The sequence below is a fragment of the Myotis myotis genome, unplaced genomic scaffold (genome assembly GCF_014108235.1).
Source record: "Myotis myotis isolate mMyoMyo1 unplaced genomic scaffold, mMyoMyo1.p scaffold_m19_p_2, whole genome shotgun sequence".
Lineage (NCBI taxonomy): Eukaryota > Metazoa > Chordata > Mammalia > Chiroptera > Vespertilionidae > Myotis > Myotis myotis.
The window spans coordinates 215123985-215140113 of record NW_023416324.1 but is presented as its reverse complement, the minus strand read 5'-3'; the positions used below and the strand labels follow the sequence as shown (position 1 = coordinate 215140113).

Below are 16129 nucleotides of genomic sequence, written 5' to 3'. Positions count from 1 at the left end.
GGGGGTAGACAGCTGTGGGGGTAGACGGCTGTGGGGGTAGACGGCTGTGGGGGTAGACGGCTGTGGGGTGTAGGCGGCTGTGGGGGTAGACGGCTGTGGGGTGTAGGCGGCTGTGGGGGGTAGACGGCAGCAGGTTGTAGGCAGCAGCGCGGGGCAGGCGGCAGAATTGTTTCCCGGGAGGAGTGAGGCCACGCCAGCCTCCTCCCTGCCCTCTGGAGGGAGGAGCCGACCCCCCTTGTCGCTCAGTCGTCCCCCTCTGCCCTAGGCCACGAGAAGAGCCTGCTGCGGGCCCTGCGGCGGCTGGACGACTACCTGACCAGCCCTCTGCCCGACGAGGTGGAGGCCAACGGCGCGGAGGACGTGGCCGTGTCCGGCAGGAAGTTCCTGGACGGGGACGAGCTCACGCTGGCCGACTGCAACCTGCTCCCCAAGCTGCACATCATCAAGGTCGGTGGCTCCGCCGCCCGGACGGGGCTGCGCGCGCACGTTTGACTCGTGGCCGGGGACAGCGCACGACCGGAATGCGAGGAGCCCGGCCACCGGTTCAGACACGCGGGGTCAGGTGTCCTCCGTCCTCGGGGCGTCCTCGTCGCTCTCTCCATGTGAACGCCACGGGAGGGGGTGCGTGGTCACACCGGCGTCTGACGCTGAGGCTGGGACCTGCTGAGTGGGATCTGTGAGATGAACTGGGACGGCCGCCGGGTGTGGTGACGGCCAGGCAGCCACGCTCCGTGAGGGGCCGGCCCACTCCCACGTGGGGGTTAACAACCTCAGTTAGTTCATATTCTCTCTCTCTCTCCTTCTCTCCTTTTTTCTTTCTTTTAAATATATTTTTGTCGATTTTAGAGAGGAAGGGAGAGGGAGAGAGATAAAAACATCAATGATGAGAGAGAATCACCGATTGGCTGCCTCCTGCATGCCCCCTACTAGGGATCAAGCCCGCAACCTGGGCCTGTGCCCTGACCAGGAATGGAACCATGACCTCCTGGTTCATAGGTCGATGCTCAACCACTGAGCAACACTGGCCGGGCAGCAGTCTCAGTTCTTAACATCAACCCCACAGCTGGGGAGCAGGGACAGCTCTCTGGCTTGGCCGCGGCCGCATCTGGCGTCCTGTCTCCCCAGATGTTGCGCGTGAAGTGAAAGTCACGGGTCATGCATCATTAGGGTTGAGAGATGCCCTGGGACTGCGGTTCTTCTGCACGAGAATTCAGACGAGATTTCAGCTGATTTCAGCTCGGGAAGGCATAGGAATTGTGGAAGCGGGAACCCCTCAACCTGGCCCCTGACCGTCTAACTCAGAATTCCAGGAGTGGCCCTGAGATCCGGGGGCTGATGGTCCCCCCTGGAATGCTGGGCCGTGGCTGTCCCGCAGGGGTACCCCAGCCCCTGTCACCTACACGTGTCAGCTACTAGGTCGTCGTCACCACTGCTATGCCCTGAGCCCTCAGTGACCTCAGATGCCCCAGGAAGAAGTCTTATTCCGAGGGCATCTTTATTATTCATACCCCACTGGGTCCAGAGCTGGGTCCTTGGTCTGGAACAGCGGTTCTCAACCTGTGGGTCGCGACCCCTTTGGTGGTTGAACGACCCTTCCACAGGGGTCGCCTAAGACCATCCTGCATATTAGATATCTACATTATGATTCATAACAGTAGCAATATTACAGTTATGAAGTAGCAACGAAAATAATTTTATGGTTGGGTCACAACATGAGGAACTGTATTTAAAGGGCCAGAAGGTTGAGAACCACTGGTCTAGAACAGTGGTCGGCAAACTGCGGCTTGGCCCCTTGAGTGTGGCTCTTCCACAAAATACCACGTGCGGGCGCGCACGTACAGTGCGATTGAAACTTCGTGGCCCAGCCCTAACCGGTTTGGCTCAGTGGATAGAGCGTCGGCCTGCAGACTGAAGGGTCCTGGGTTCGATTTTGGCCAGGGGCATGTACCTTGGTTGCGGGCACATCCCCAGGAGTGGGTGTGCAGGAGGCAGCTGATCAATGTTTCTCTCATCGATGTTTCAAACTCTCTATCCCTCTCCCTTCCTCTCTGTAAAAAATCAATAAAATATATTAAAAAAAATAAAAAAGAAAAGAAACTTCGTGGCCCATGCTCAGAAGTCGGTATTTTGTGGAAGAGCCACACTCAAGGGGCCAAAGAGCCGCATGTGGCTCTCGAGCCGCAGTTTGCCAACCACTGGTCTAGAAGGATGGGGGATGGGAGAGACGACCCAGCGCCGCTGTGCTCTAATACACACCAGTTAGAGGTGTACGGATGGGTTCGCACAGCCTGTGGCCCTGAGGCTCCTGTGGGCACCGCCCCTGCCCCCGCCGTGCCCTGCCTGCACTTCTTCCTTCTCCCGGCCCAAGCCCTGCCCTGCCCTGCCCCGGTTTCTTTTTTCTTCTCTCTTTCCTGTTGTGCTCGAAGGTACCTGTGAAATTCTAGCCTTAAAGATATTTCTGATCCCACAAGGGAGGGTTCTGAAAAGAGCATAGTAAATAGCTTTGTAGCGTTATAACGACAATATAAGTAACGTTGCCAGTGCTGACACCTGAGACCTAATGAGAGCGTGTTAACCCTCCCGCCTGCGGCCTTGGCGATGGTGCTCCTGTGACAAAAGCATTTCACATTTCAGTTTTAACAAAGCATTCAGAGCGAAGTAAAGCCGTCCATGGCTCCCATATAGAACCCATCAGCCGAGTCTCCAAAGCCCCTTGGCACTCAGATACCACACAGCCTCGCGGTCTCGCCGGCCGAGCATTTCCCACAGGACAGGAGAGTCAGTCTGAAGGGATTTATGGTGAAAGAGGAGGGTCTGACAGAGGGCTTTGTCATTTATTCCCCGTCCTGAAACCCAGCATTGGCTCCGTCTGTCACACGACCAGGAAGGGACAGACTCCAGCGGAGGACTGAGGGACGCCACCCAGAGTGACTGCCGCAGGGACGGCATGCGTCCGGTCTTCAGCAAGGCCGGGTGGCGCTAGGGTCCATCCCGCAGCCTGAGAGCCAGCACAGCGTCTCTGTCCGAGGAGGCGGAGATCACCTGGGAGCGGAGGCCTCTGGGGGGCAGAGCTGGAGGAGGAGCCACGGTGGCACCTTGTTTGCATTCTGTCACTGTCCCCTGACCCAGAGGACAGGGCGGGAGGTGCAGTGGAGGAGAGAAGGGAAGTGGCATTTTGCTTTGTGGCTGCTGACGAGACGTAAATGACCTGAGCTTGCCTCTCTCTCTCTCTCTCTCTCTCTCTCTCTCTCTCTCTCTCTCTCTCTTTCTTCCTCCCTCCCTTCCTCTCTTTCTCTTTCTTCCTTTCTTTCTTTTTAGAGAGGGGGGAGGTAGAAAAGCATCGATGTGAGGGAGATACATCTATCTGTTGCCTCCCATACACGCCCAGACTGCACCCCAACTGGGGATCAAACCTGCAACCTAGGTAAGTGCCCTGTCCGGGAATTGAACCTGTGACCTCCTGGTGCCCAGGATGATGCTCCAACCAACTGAGCCACACACACCAGGGCCTGAGCTTCATTTTCAGCCAAGGTGGCCTCCTGCCTAATCGGTGAGCCTCAGAGCGGAGGATGCCTCCCCTGGACCCTGACCCTAACGCGTCCCCTGTGACAGAGTGTAGAGCAGTCTTTGGAGAGACTGTTTGAGGGTAAATATTCAAATTGGCCAACCAGCGGCCCCGTCTCACTCCCTGGGCCCTTCACACTGGTGTTAAGCACATGGTTGGCGCAATGGGTCTTCCTTGTTCAAAGATGATTCACAACCAGAAAGAACTCATGTGGAAGCAGATGATCAAAAAGGGGAGGGAGGGTAAGGAGACGGGAAGCCGGAGGGAAAGGCGGTGGAAACACGCATCTGATGAAGAATTGCTCCCGTAAATTACGGAACATTCCAGACAGACGCGTCTCTACAGCCTCGGAGAAATGGAGGAGTACATGGATCTTTGGAGAAAAAAACTCAAAGGCAACACGCAGATGTCAAAAATAAGTATAACGTCACTGAGAAGAGGACAATCAGGCAGGCAGAGCTCAGGAAGAAGACAAATAACTCACTTCAGACGTAGAGGCTAGATGAGAGGCCACAGGAAGTAGAAATGGACGGTGCAGGCGTGAGCCGGGGCTTGGAGGGTGGGCCTGAGAAAACCGCCCCAAACCAAGTGGAAAGGAACCCGGAGGGAAGCTCCAGATGGACACGACCAGGCACAAGGGGACAGAAAGGGAAACCAAAAAAAGGGGGCGCAGAGGGAAAGTCACTTTGAACTAAAGTGCCGGGAGCCGGTCCATGCTTGCTGTTTCAAGGGACCTGGCATATATGGCATACTGTTCTTAATATGTTTGCTCACCTTCTTGGCACTATGTGTTTTAACCAAGGTCTCTGAGAAAGGTTGTTTCCCCAGGTAGGGATTTTCCCCTGAAGTTAGGGAGGGAATAAAACCTCTTAACTAAGTGCCAGGCGGGTAATTAATCACTTTAACTATGAACAATCATGCTTAAGCTACATAATCTTTACTCCCTGGAATGGAGATAAGAAACGCCCTAACCTTTGGAATAGAGATTGATAGGATTGAATCAACTGGTATAAATACAGATGTAACAAGTCAGAACTTAGAACACAGAACTTAGAACACAGAACTAAGAAGACAGAACCTACACAGAACCTAGAGACAGAAGAACTTCGCTGGAGAGAACATGGCAAAAGATCCTGGACTGAACCTGACTACAGAAATTGGCAAGAGAACCTGACTAGAACCTGGTGACTGAACCTGGCTGGAGAACCTAGCGAGAGAACATGGACACAGAACCTGGATGGAGATCCTAAGCAGAACCTCTCTGGAGATCCAAACCAGAACTTGGCTGGAGATCCTGGGTGGAGATCCTGGCTAGGCTGCTGATCAACTGAACACTGTCTCTGTGTCATTCCTTCTTCGCCAACTCCGTCCATACCTTTGGGGACCCCTGGACCTGCTGGGGTTGGACCCCGGCACTAAAGGATGCCCCAGGCCTTCAGTTTAAACAATATGCCCTTGTCCGGCCGGGTGGCTCAGTGGTTGAGTGTTGGCCTATGAACCAGGAGGTCACGGTTTGATTCCCGGTCAGGGCACATGCATGGGTTTCAGGATCGATCCCTGGTGTGGGGCGTGCAGGAGGCAGCCAACCGATGCTTCTCTCTCATCATTGATGCTTCTATCTCTCTCCCTCTCCCTCCCTCTCTGAAATCAATAAAAATATATATTCAAAACAAACAAAAGCCGCGATGGCAGAGAGAAAGCGGGCAAACGCAAGCACCGGGAGAGTGGGATGGCTGCCACGGGCACCAGTGGGCAGGGACTCCCGGGGGAGATGGGAAGCGAAGCAGGGGCTTTCTCCAGGCCACGCGTCCTGTTTGCGGCCACACCGCGTCCGTGGCTGCCGCCCCGCCCCCCCATCCGAGAAACAAGCCCAAAGACCTTCTAGTCTGTGGTTAAGCCCCAGGTGGCTTCACTCAGACACCCCAGATCCAACGCACACATCAGAGCTGGTTTTTGTAGCCCCAGATCCCTGTGAGGGGATGAGCTGTGTCCCCCAAATTCATATGGTGAAACCCCAACGCCAGGACCTTGGAACGTGACCTGATTTGGGAACAGGGTCTTGGCGGTTCCTGTCTGATTAGTAGGGTCACGTGAGGTTATATTGGAGTCGGGGGGCCCCAACCAATATGATTATAAAAAGGGGGACATTGGGCACAGAGACAGAGGGCGAAAACCGTGAGGAGTGGCATTCCGCTGTCACAGGACCGGGAACCGGCAGGAACCGGGAGGGGGACCAGACACAGTCCCCCATGGCCTGCAGAGGGCATGGCCCCCTGACACCTCGATCTTGGACTTCAGTCCACCAGGACTCAGAGAAGGAAGCTGTGTTGTCAGCCGCCCAGCTCGTGGTGCTGTCAGGGCAGCCCTAGGACACGGACAGTATCCTCACAGGGGATATTTCCTTTGTGACTACCTCCCCAACAGCACCCCTGCAGCCAAGGGAACATCGCACTGTTGTGTTGTCCGTGACATTTCCTGTCGGTTCCCTGCCCCTACCGTGTCCCCGGGGTGAGGACTTGAGTCTGTCCTCCGCACCCGGCCGACCACAATGCAAGGACCCTCAGTGGCAGAAGGTGGGTGTCTGCAGGCCTCACACAGACACGTGGGATCCAGGAGGCCCCGCGTGGACTTCACAGAGGACTGAGCACAGTCCGAACTGAAGATCCATCCTGAATCCTTCACCCCCAGCCCCCGGGAGCACAGCCCCCGGAGAGGAACCTGGGCCGCAGGGGAGTCCACGGGACACAGAGCCGGGTGGCTGTGAGAACTGTGGGCGGCATGGCCTGGAGCCACTGTGTGGAGGCCGGTACCTCTCTAACCTGCCCCGTCCCCAGTGTGTCCCCTGCGAAGTCAGCGTCACCCCTGCCGCCGGGGCCTTGGGGTGGCAGAGGGCCCCCCTCAGGGAGTGCGCCATCTCCTCGAGTGGCCGCGCTGGTGGGTTCCCCTCTGACCGTCTCCTCTTCGTTTTCAGATCGTGGCCAAGCGGTACCGAGACTTTGAATTTCCCTCTGAAATGACGGGCATCTCCAGGTACCTGAGAAACGCCTACGCCCGGGACGAGTTCACCAACACGTGCCCGGCCGACCGGGAGATCGAGCTCGCCTACTCGGACGTGGCCAAGAGGATGAAGTGAAGGGGGGCCTGGCCCGGCCCGGCCCGGCCGGCGCGGCTCTGGACGGTGCCCTCTGCGTCTCCCTCAATAGCCACCCTTTGCAGAGAGCGCCCCCGTTTTAGTAACGCCCCAGACTGGCCCTCTTACCACCAAACGGCACGGGGCTGTCACGTCCCCTCCCGCGTGCCTCTGAGCAGCACCGGCGCTGCCTGCTGTCCCCTCCGTCTGTCGTTCCTCTTCGTCACCGCCTCTGACGGTCACCGGCGTCGGGATGCCCAGGGCACGTGTTTTGCAGTTTAAGTTCCAAAGCAAATCAGGTTTGGGCTCAGTGCCTCCTTTAATGAAAACGGCGTCTGCCTCTGATATTCTCAAGTCGTTAGCCTGCTTTTCTCTCTAATAGTATTTTAACTTTTTTCAGAATGAAACAGCTGTTTTTGTAATTACCCAGTAACAGGTGCCGATTTTAACATTTTACACAATGTCAGAGAGTAGAGATAGAAGAAAAAGATCACTTGAAATTTCACTGCCCTGAGATAACCACTGATAACCGACTTGGGCGTCTCCAGACCTTCCGTGTCTCTCTCTTCTCCCCCCCACCCTGTCCTGCCCCCCCAACACTTCATTCCTGCCTGACACTGCAGTACGTTATTTTGAAGGACTGGCGAGGGGGCCTCTTGTGATGCCTCGGGGATCGCTGTGGAGGACCCAGAACAAACCGCCGGCCATGCAGGGCTAGGGAGGTGCTTGCCACCGGGTTTCCAGGGTGGAGAGCGGGGGAGTCCACAGACCCGCAGGGACCGGCAGGGACCAGGAGCTGTGCTGGCCCCGCTCTGCCGAGGTGATGCCCTCGCCTCAGGGCCCAGGGGAGCCTGCATCCCAGCCCTGCTCCCGGCCTTCTCTCCCCTCCCCTCACACGGAGACCTGCCCCCAGGGGGACTCTCAGCCTCAGCCGCAGGGAGAGAGAGAATTCCCTGCCCTGGGTTACAGGTGAATTGAGCCCTAGATCCCGGCCCACGGCCGCTCTCTAAGCCTGGGCACTGCGCCTGTTCAGTGACCCGTGGGCCAGCCTGGTTCTCGCTGCTGCTCTGCCCTTTGTCATGTCATCTCGGGATCAGGACGGGAAAACCCAGAGAGATGAAGTTCACGGCGACGGCGGCAGCTCTGGTAACCGGTCGGGCTGGGAGGAAGTGGAAACCACTGAGGCAGAGCTTTCTGGCAGCCGGGGCTCCCCGCCCGCGTCCCTGCAGCCCATTGGTGTGGGCCGGTGGGGCTCCGCTCAGGCCCCAGGCGGGAGGACAAGACCTCCCAGGGCTTCAGTGTTACCTGCCCGCCTTCCTCTGACATTGACACTCATCTCAGAAACCCTCCTGGAGAGCGGATCGGGCCTGTGGCTCCCGCTCAAATGCTCATTAAAGGAAGAGACTGCGCCAGCGCGATGGGGGTCGTTTGGAGGAAGGTCAGATGGGGTCTCACTGGTCTGGGACCCATCGAGCAACGTCCAGGGAGAGTCGCGGCGTCTGCACGTGTCACCAGTACACGCGTCACCGCTGCTTAGGAGCCAGATGTGTAAGCGAGTTTTGCGATGTCACCTTCAAACTGGGTCCGTGCACGGACTACCCTCTGTCACTACCGCTAACCTGGCACTTTCAGACGTTAACCGTGATCTCATCAACGCCACACGCCTTAAAATTAAACCAATTACAAAGCTGCTTGGGTGGAACTGATGTCCTTATTTATTTGCTTGTTTTCGCTTTGCATTCTCCACTGAGATGGAGGAAAAGGGGAAAGGACATGGGTGTTCTTTAAAGTGGCGAGCGCGGCGCCAGAGATGAGTGTGGTTGGTTGAGAGTCAGCCGAGCTGAGTGTGAACCACAAGACGTTTCCCCGGGGCCTCAGGTCGGAAAGGATGCCTGTGACGTCCCGTCCGGGTGGGTGTGGAGAGGCCCTGCTGACTCTGGGGGTCTAAGAACATTTTTTAAACCCAAGTGTGACTGGCAAACAATATGACGTTAGTCTCCCGTGTACCACGCAGTGATGGGACGTTTACATGCCTCACGATGGGTCACGTGGACGTCTAGGGACACTTGTCGCTATGCACACTTATTATGACACTAGAGGCCCAGTGTACGGAATTCGTGCACTGGGGGGGGGGATTTCCTCAGCCCAGCCTGCACCCTCTCGCAGTCCAGGAGCCCTCGGAGGATGCCACGGAGGCGGGAGAGGCTCTCGCCACTGCCGCTGTGCTCGCCAGCAGTGAGCCCGGCTCCTGGCGCACTGACCATCAGGGGGCAGCTCCTGCATTGAGCGTCTGCCCCCTGGTGGTTAGTGTGCATCATAGCGACTGGTCATTTCACATATTAGCCTTTTATTATATAGGATGTGCTGCTGCCAGGGACCTCGCTTTCACATGCAGCTGTAACTCGTGGCATTCCTGCAGGAGCCCCGCCCCCCACCCCCTGCCCCACCCCCTGCAAAGCTGCTCTCGTGGTGGGGGGGCAGAAATGGTTGGGGCCGCTGGGCTGGCATCAGTCTTTGCTACATGTGGTTTCGGAAACAAATGCCCAGTTCTTCAAACCCACCAGGCAGAAGGCAAGTAGGCACACATGGGGGGAGAACCCCTCCTTCCAGCTGTGAGAGGTTCTCTGGGGGAGGGGTCCCCTTTCTTTGGCCCAAGAGACCCGACAGTGAGAAAAGGGGGGCTTCACGCTGCACACAGCCCCAGTGTAGGTTGATCGGAACCCGGAGTGTTGCCAAGGTGGATTTCTGGACGCCGCCCAGCACCGGGGGTGAGAGAGCGGGCTTAGCCCGGGGAAGGCCTGTTGGAGACACACGTCCGAGTGATCAGTCAGTCTCTCGGAGCCTTGCTCTTCTCACCTGGGAAGCGGGAACAGCCGCCCAGTCATGTGGCGCTCCGTGGGCTCAGGCTGCCGTGGAAGCCGCCCCGCCCGGGGCTGCAGTTTTCGCCTGGTTTTGCTCTTCCGTGTGTCATGTCAGATGGGACCGGCCCGAGCCCACAGGCCGGCCGCCCCCAGAACTGTTCTCACAGCCGGAAGCTGTGCCGCCTGCAGGTGGCCCTCCCCGTCGGGGGGTGTAACCGTGGGAGGAGGAGGGCTGCGCTGGGGCTCGCGTGCACCCGTGACCAGGTGAGGCCTGGCCCAATGGGCGGTCACCTGCCCAGACCTCGCGAGGTCCGGACCACGGGCCTCAGGCCTCAGGCCTTGTATCGCCAAGAGAGGAACTGGGCCCATGGAGTCTCGGGTGTCCTTTTTAGCCACAAAATGCTCTGATTTTAATAACAAACGCTCCTCACGCAGCTGAGCTGTGACATGCTCCCCGCCTCGGAGAAGCCGGGGACTCTCAGCCCCAGAGCTGAGGCTGACCGAGTCCCGCGTGGGGTGTTTCCCAGACCGCCTCCTCCTGAGAGATGTTCAATCACACAATGTCGCTATTTTAAAAAAAATTAAATTTAAAAAGTGTGTTTTTAAACGATTTTTATTCTTGTGTTTTTATGTTCTGGGAACAACATGATTTTTTTAGGGGGAGACAAATCTAGTCAAAGCTGCTGGCTTTGTTCTCAGCCTCTAGCTCACTCGCCGCTCAGTGCGCCGGTTGTGCGTGGACCTCTGAACCAGGAGGTGAGGGTTCGATTCCAGGCCTCAAGGCATAAGCCAGTGCTGCAGGCTCCATCCCAGTGTGGGGCGAGCAGGAGGCAGCCCAGCCCACCGCCGATTCTCTCTCTCCCTCTCCCTTCCTCTCTCCCAAGTCAAAACAAACATATATTTTTTAAAAAAGGTAATGTTGGCAGAGATAAACACCGTTTCCCTGACTAGACGTGAGTGTGTGGTTTCAGCCCGTGCGATCCTCAGAGCCAGGCTTTCTGTCTTCATCCTGAGCACATGTCCGGCTCTGGGCTCCCTGAGCAGGTCGCCACCAGGGTGGGGCGCTCGGGCCTCAGGACTGGACCCCAGACCCGCCCTCCGTTGGGGGGTGGGGGTGGGGTGGCTGCAGAAGCGGTGTGACCCTCCCCCCAGGACCAGGCAGCACCCCTGACTCTGAGACCTCGGGGTGCCCTGCCCGGCCGCCGGGGAGCTGAGGAGACCGTTCACAGCACCCGCATGTCACTGGGACTCGCGCGGGGAGGGTGCCGCTGGGCTTCTGGGCAGGTGGACGCTGCCCGGTTGGCAGAGGTTCCCAGGTGATGTGTGACGCGCCACCTTGCAGGGACCACCACCTCCGCACCTGCACCGGCCCTGCAGCCCCTGCAGGTCGCCCCGAAGCCCTGTGGGGTCCGCCCGGCGTTTGGAGCTGGGGGCACAGAGGGGCCTTGGCCACCTGCGCAGGACACCTTCCCAGGCTGCTCCCGGGCCTGGCTCTCGCACATGCATCACAACGAAGAAAAGCCACTGGATCTGGAACCCAGAACCGGGGAGAGCTTAGTGCCCGAAGCTGCTTGTGGAGCAAGTCATGCCTGGAGGAAGGTGAGTCCAGCTGCCCGCACGCCCCGCCCAGCACACAGGACCGCAGGGGTGAGGCAAGCCACACACACACACACACACACACACTCACACACACACACACACACTCACACACACACTCACTCTCACACACACATACACACACACTCACATACACACACACTCACACACACACACACTCACACACACACTCACTCTCACACACACATACACACACACTCACACACACTCTCACACACATACACACACTCACATACACTCTCACACACACACACACTCACATACACACACACACTCACACTCACATACACACACACACACACTCACATACACACACACTCACACTCACATACACACACTCACACACATACACACACATACACACACACTCACACACACATACACACACACACTCACTCTCACACACACTCACACACACACACTCACACTCACACACACACACACACTCACACACTCACACACACACACACACTCACTCTCACACACACTCACACACACTCACACACACACACACACACTCACACACTCTCACACACACACACACTCACATACACACACACACTCACACTCACACACACTCACACACATACACACACATACACACACACTCACACACACACACACTCTCACACACACTCACACACACACACTCACACTCACACACACACACACACACTCACACACACACACACACACTCACTCTCACACACACTCACACACACTCACACACACACACACTCACACACTCTCACACACACACATACACACACACTCACATACACACACACACTCACACACACGCACACACACACACTCACACTCACACACACACTCACACAAACACACACACTCAAACACACACACACACACACACTCTCACACACACATACACACTCTCTCACACACACACACACACATCTGAGAGTCTCCTCTAGGGGCCTGGGAGGGCCTGGGAGGGGCGGGGAGGGTCTGAGAGGGGCGGGTGGGGCCTTGGAGGGGTGAGGGAGGGTCTGGGAGGAGTGAGGGAGGATCTGGGAGGAGTGAGGGAGGGTCTGGGAGGAGTGAGGGAGGGTTTGGGAGGAGTGAGGGAGGGTCTGGGAGGGGCAGGGTGGGGCGAGGGTGGGCCTGGGGCCTGGGAGGGGTGGGAGCAGCCAGAGTACTCAGCTTGGATATATATTTTTTAATTTTTTTATTGATTAAGTTATTACATATGTGTCCTTATCCCCATGTCCCCCCATCCCCCCACTCAGCTTGGATTTTTACCGGGGGTCTCAGTAAACCCTTGTAGGGCAGGAAGCGGAATGCACAGCGGAGCTGGTGTGTGACACTCAGCCACCAACAGGACGCTGGCAGGAGGACCAGGCCACAGTGGCTGCTCTTACCCCGCAGAGATGAGCTCCGGCCACGGTCAAGGTCGGTCTCCTCTGGCCGGGGCTTAAGTTGCCCAGGAATCGGTGCAGGGGACTCTGGGTTAATTCAGACACTTCTCACAAGCAGTAGCCCAGTATGCAATGTTTTTGATGACCTTTTAAGATAGAAGAGGTTATTCAGGGACAAAGCATGCCCCCCTTTAAAGTCATTTCAGAAGTGCCTGCCGGCCTGGCTCAGGGGTTGAGCACTGACCTATATGCACCAGGAGGTCGCAGTCCGATTCCGGTCAGGGCACATGCCCGGGCTGGGGGCTCGATCCCCAGTAAGGGGCGTGGGGGTTCAGAATGCAGCCAATCCATGATTCTCTCTCATCATCGATGTTTCTCTCTCTCCCTCTCCCTTCCTCTGTGAAATCAATAAAAATATATATTTTTTAAAAAGCTGTTTAAAATGATTTCAGAAGTGGCTCACTTTACTTGAGTGAAGAGTGTGAATGTGGCCCGTGTGGGTGCCGAGTCCATGTGGATGCTTCTGGAAGACCACACTGGCGTCTGGGTTTTGTATCCCATCAGCGTGTCCTCAGGCTGCAGCTTCTGCCTACCTGGGTCCCCCACCGTCCCTAACTGGGACTCTGAGTGCCTGCGCCAGGAGCTGCCTGGCCTCCGCCGGCCGGTCCCGGGGCTCCTCTGTGGGGGGCTTCCCTGCAGCTCTGGGACCCGCCGGGAGAGAGGATGGGCAAGTGCCTGAGCATGGACGCCTGGGAGAGAGCGGAGAAGGGGGCTCCTTCCTGGTGGCCGGGCTGGGCCTCCCAAGGCAGCGCCGCCTCCGGGTCAGGGAGCGGAACCGGCCTCCGGGTCAGGGAGCGGAACCCGCCTCCGGGTCAGGGAGCGGAACCGGCCGCCGGGTCAGGGAGCGGAACCGGCCTCCGGGTCAGGGAGCGGAACCGGCCTCCGGGTCAGGGAGCGGAACCGGCCTCCGGGTCAGGGAGCGGAACCGGCCTCCGGGTCAGGGAGCGGAACCGGCCTCCGGGTCAGGGAGCGGAACCGGCCTCCGGGTCAGGGAGCGGAACCGGCCTCCGGGTCAGGGAGCGGAACCCGCCTCCGGGTCAGGGAGCGGAACCGGCCTCCGGGTCAGGGAGCGGAACCGGCCTCCGGGTCAGGGAGCGGAACCGGCCTCCGGGTCAGGGAGCGGAACCGGCCTCCGGGTCAGGGAGCGGAACCCGCCTCCGGGTCAGGGAGCGGAACCGGCCTCCGGGTCAGGGAGCGGAACCGGCCTCCGGGTCAGGGAGCAGAACCGGCAGTGAAGGACTCCTCTGGTTGGGAGGCTCTGAGCACCCCTTCTCTCCCCAGCGCCACTGAGAGCCCCACCTGCCTCTCTAGGAAGATGGAGGGGCGCCTCTCTGACTGTCTACAGCGCCTGCGGGAAGCCACCGCCCTCCACAGCTGTTTGCAACGGGGGCTGCCAGCTCTGCTCCAGGTGCCCCAAGAAGACCCCCTGGGCCTGGGTCCTGAGAGGAGCCCCCCTCCGTCCAGGTCGCTCCTGACACCGAAACAGGCACCGCGCACCGTAGCCGGACCCCTCCCTCCGTCCAGCGGCCCTGAGAGGCCGCGGCCACCTCTCCGCCTTCCCGCTGGGAGCCGTCCCCATTTGTCATCTCCATCGCCAGCCACTCTTTACCACGGCCGCCAGTCCTTACAGTCCCCACCCGTGTGATTCCACGAGGTAACACTGGGAAAACCTCACGGCGCCACGGAAATGTTTATTGTGGTGACAGTGGTCTGGTGAGCCACGAACTTTCAAAATTACTTTAATTGGAAAAACAACTTTTTATTAAGGTATAGCTGGCATGCAATATTATATTTGCAACACAGTAACTCCACAGGTGTATACGGTACTGTGTGATCGCCATGCTGAGGCCAGTGCCCCGCCACCACGCACAGGGACTGTGATATTATTGCCTCTGTGCGCGCTCTGTAAGCCCCTCCCGGCTCATTTGTTTGATGACTGTGGGTTTGCACCTCATACTCCCCTGCGCCTTTCACCACCCCCACCCGCTCCCCAGGCAACCGTCAGTTTGTTCTCTGTCTCCATGCGTCTGCTTCTGTTTTGTTTTGTTTGTTCATCTGCTTTGGTTTCTTTCCAGAGGCGCACAGACATGAAGTCAGAGGTATTTGTCGTTCTCTGTCTGACTTGTTTCACTTAGCACACAACCCGCCGGGTCCATCCATGTCGGTGCAGTTGGTAAAGTTTTTAAAGCACCGGAGAGAGGTGGGCCTCTCTGTGTACCTGGGCCTCTGTGTACCTGGGTCTCTGTGTACCTGGGTCACACTGTGTACCTGGGCCTCTGTGTACCTGGGTCTCTGTGTACCTGAGTCTCTGTGTACCTGGCCTCTCTGTGTATCTGGGTCACACTGTGTACCTGGGTCACACTGTGTACCTGGGCCTCTGTGTACCTGGGTCTCTGTGTACCTGGGTCTCTGTGTACCTGGGTCACACCGTGTACCTGGGTCACACCGTGTACCTGGGTCACACTGTGTACCTGGGTCTCTGTGTACCTGGGCTCTCTGTGTATCTGGGTCACACCGTGTACCTGGGTCTCTGTGTACCTGGGTCACACTGTGTACCTGGGTCTCTGTGTACCTGGGTCACACTGTGTACCTGGGTCACACTGTGTACCTGGGTCTCTGTGTACCTGGGCTCTCTGTGTACCTGGGTCTCTGTGTACCTGGGTCTCTGTGTACCTGGGTCACACCGTGTACCTGGGTCTCTGTGTACCTGGGTCACACCGTGTACCTGGGTCACACTGTGTACCTGGGCTCTCTGTGTACCTGGGTCTCTGTGTACCTGGGTCTCTCTGTGTACCTGGGTCTCTGTGTACCTGGGTCACACCGTGTACCTGCGTCACACTGTGTACCTGGGCCTCTCTGTGTACCTGGGTCTCTGGGTACGTGGGTCTCTCTGTGTACCTGGACAGCCGCATCTCTGCAGGAACATTCAGGTCATGTTTAGAGCGTGGTGCCACCGGCTCCCCAAAGGCCTCTGGATTGGCCAGACGCACGCATTCGGGCTCTAGCTTCAGAGTGTTTTACCGAGGTGTAATATGCGAGACGGTAATCTAGTCGCCAAAACTGTATTCATCGGAAAACGTTCTTTTGTTGCAGCAGGGAGGAGGGTGGAGGTGCGCAGGCCTCGCTGGCTGTGTCCGGCTCCTGTGGGGAAGGAGGCCCCACGCAGTTGGCTATGGGACGTGGGTTCATCACCTGTGTCTCTTCCTGTTCCCTCGCACAGCAGGCAGCACCGCAGCCCCAGCTGGGAGACATCTAGGTCCGTCCTGGGAACCACGGAGCGAGCAGAGGGGTTACACCTGTTCCCCTTCTGTGGGCTAGGTGCAGTGAGCTGGGCTGGCGCACCCATTCCTGGCTGCACCCCAACTTTCCCAAAGAGCGCTGACTGCGACCACCTCCCCCTGCCTGTGGGAGCCACTGCAGGTCTGTGCCCAGCCGCCTCCCATGACACCAGGCCTGCCCAGGGTGGAAATGCGATGAATCTAAAACTGGAATGAAGAAAGTTTAGCTTGGGGCACAC

General features: G+C 57.9%; 1 protein-coding gene across 1 annotated transcript in view; it reads left to right on the top strand.

The window, feature by feature from the left end:
* The window catches only part of CLIC6 (chloride intracellular channel 6), a 30628-nt gene extending 22242 nt beyond the window's left edge, over positions 1–8386 (top strand). Inside the window, exons 5-6 of the mRNA XM_036351882.1 lie at positions 266–447; positions 6537–8386. Of these exons, the coding sequence (XP_036207775.1) occupies positions 266–447; positions 6537–6698 (344 nt within the window). The 3' untranslated portion in view covers positions 6699–8386. The remainder of the gene's footprint in view (positions 1–265; positions 448–6536) is intronic.
* Positions 8387–16129: the final 7743 nt, after the last annotated feature.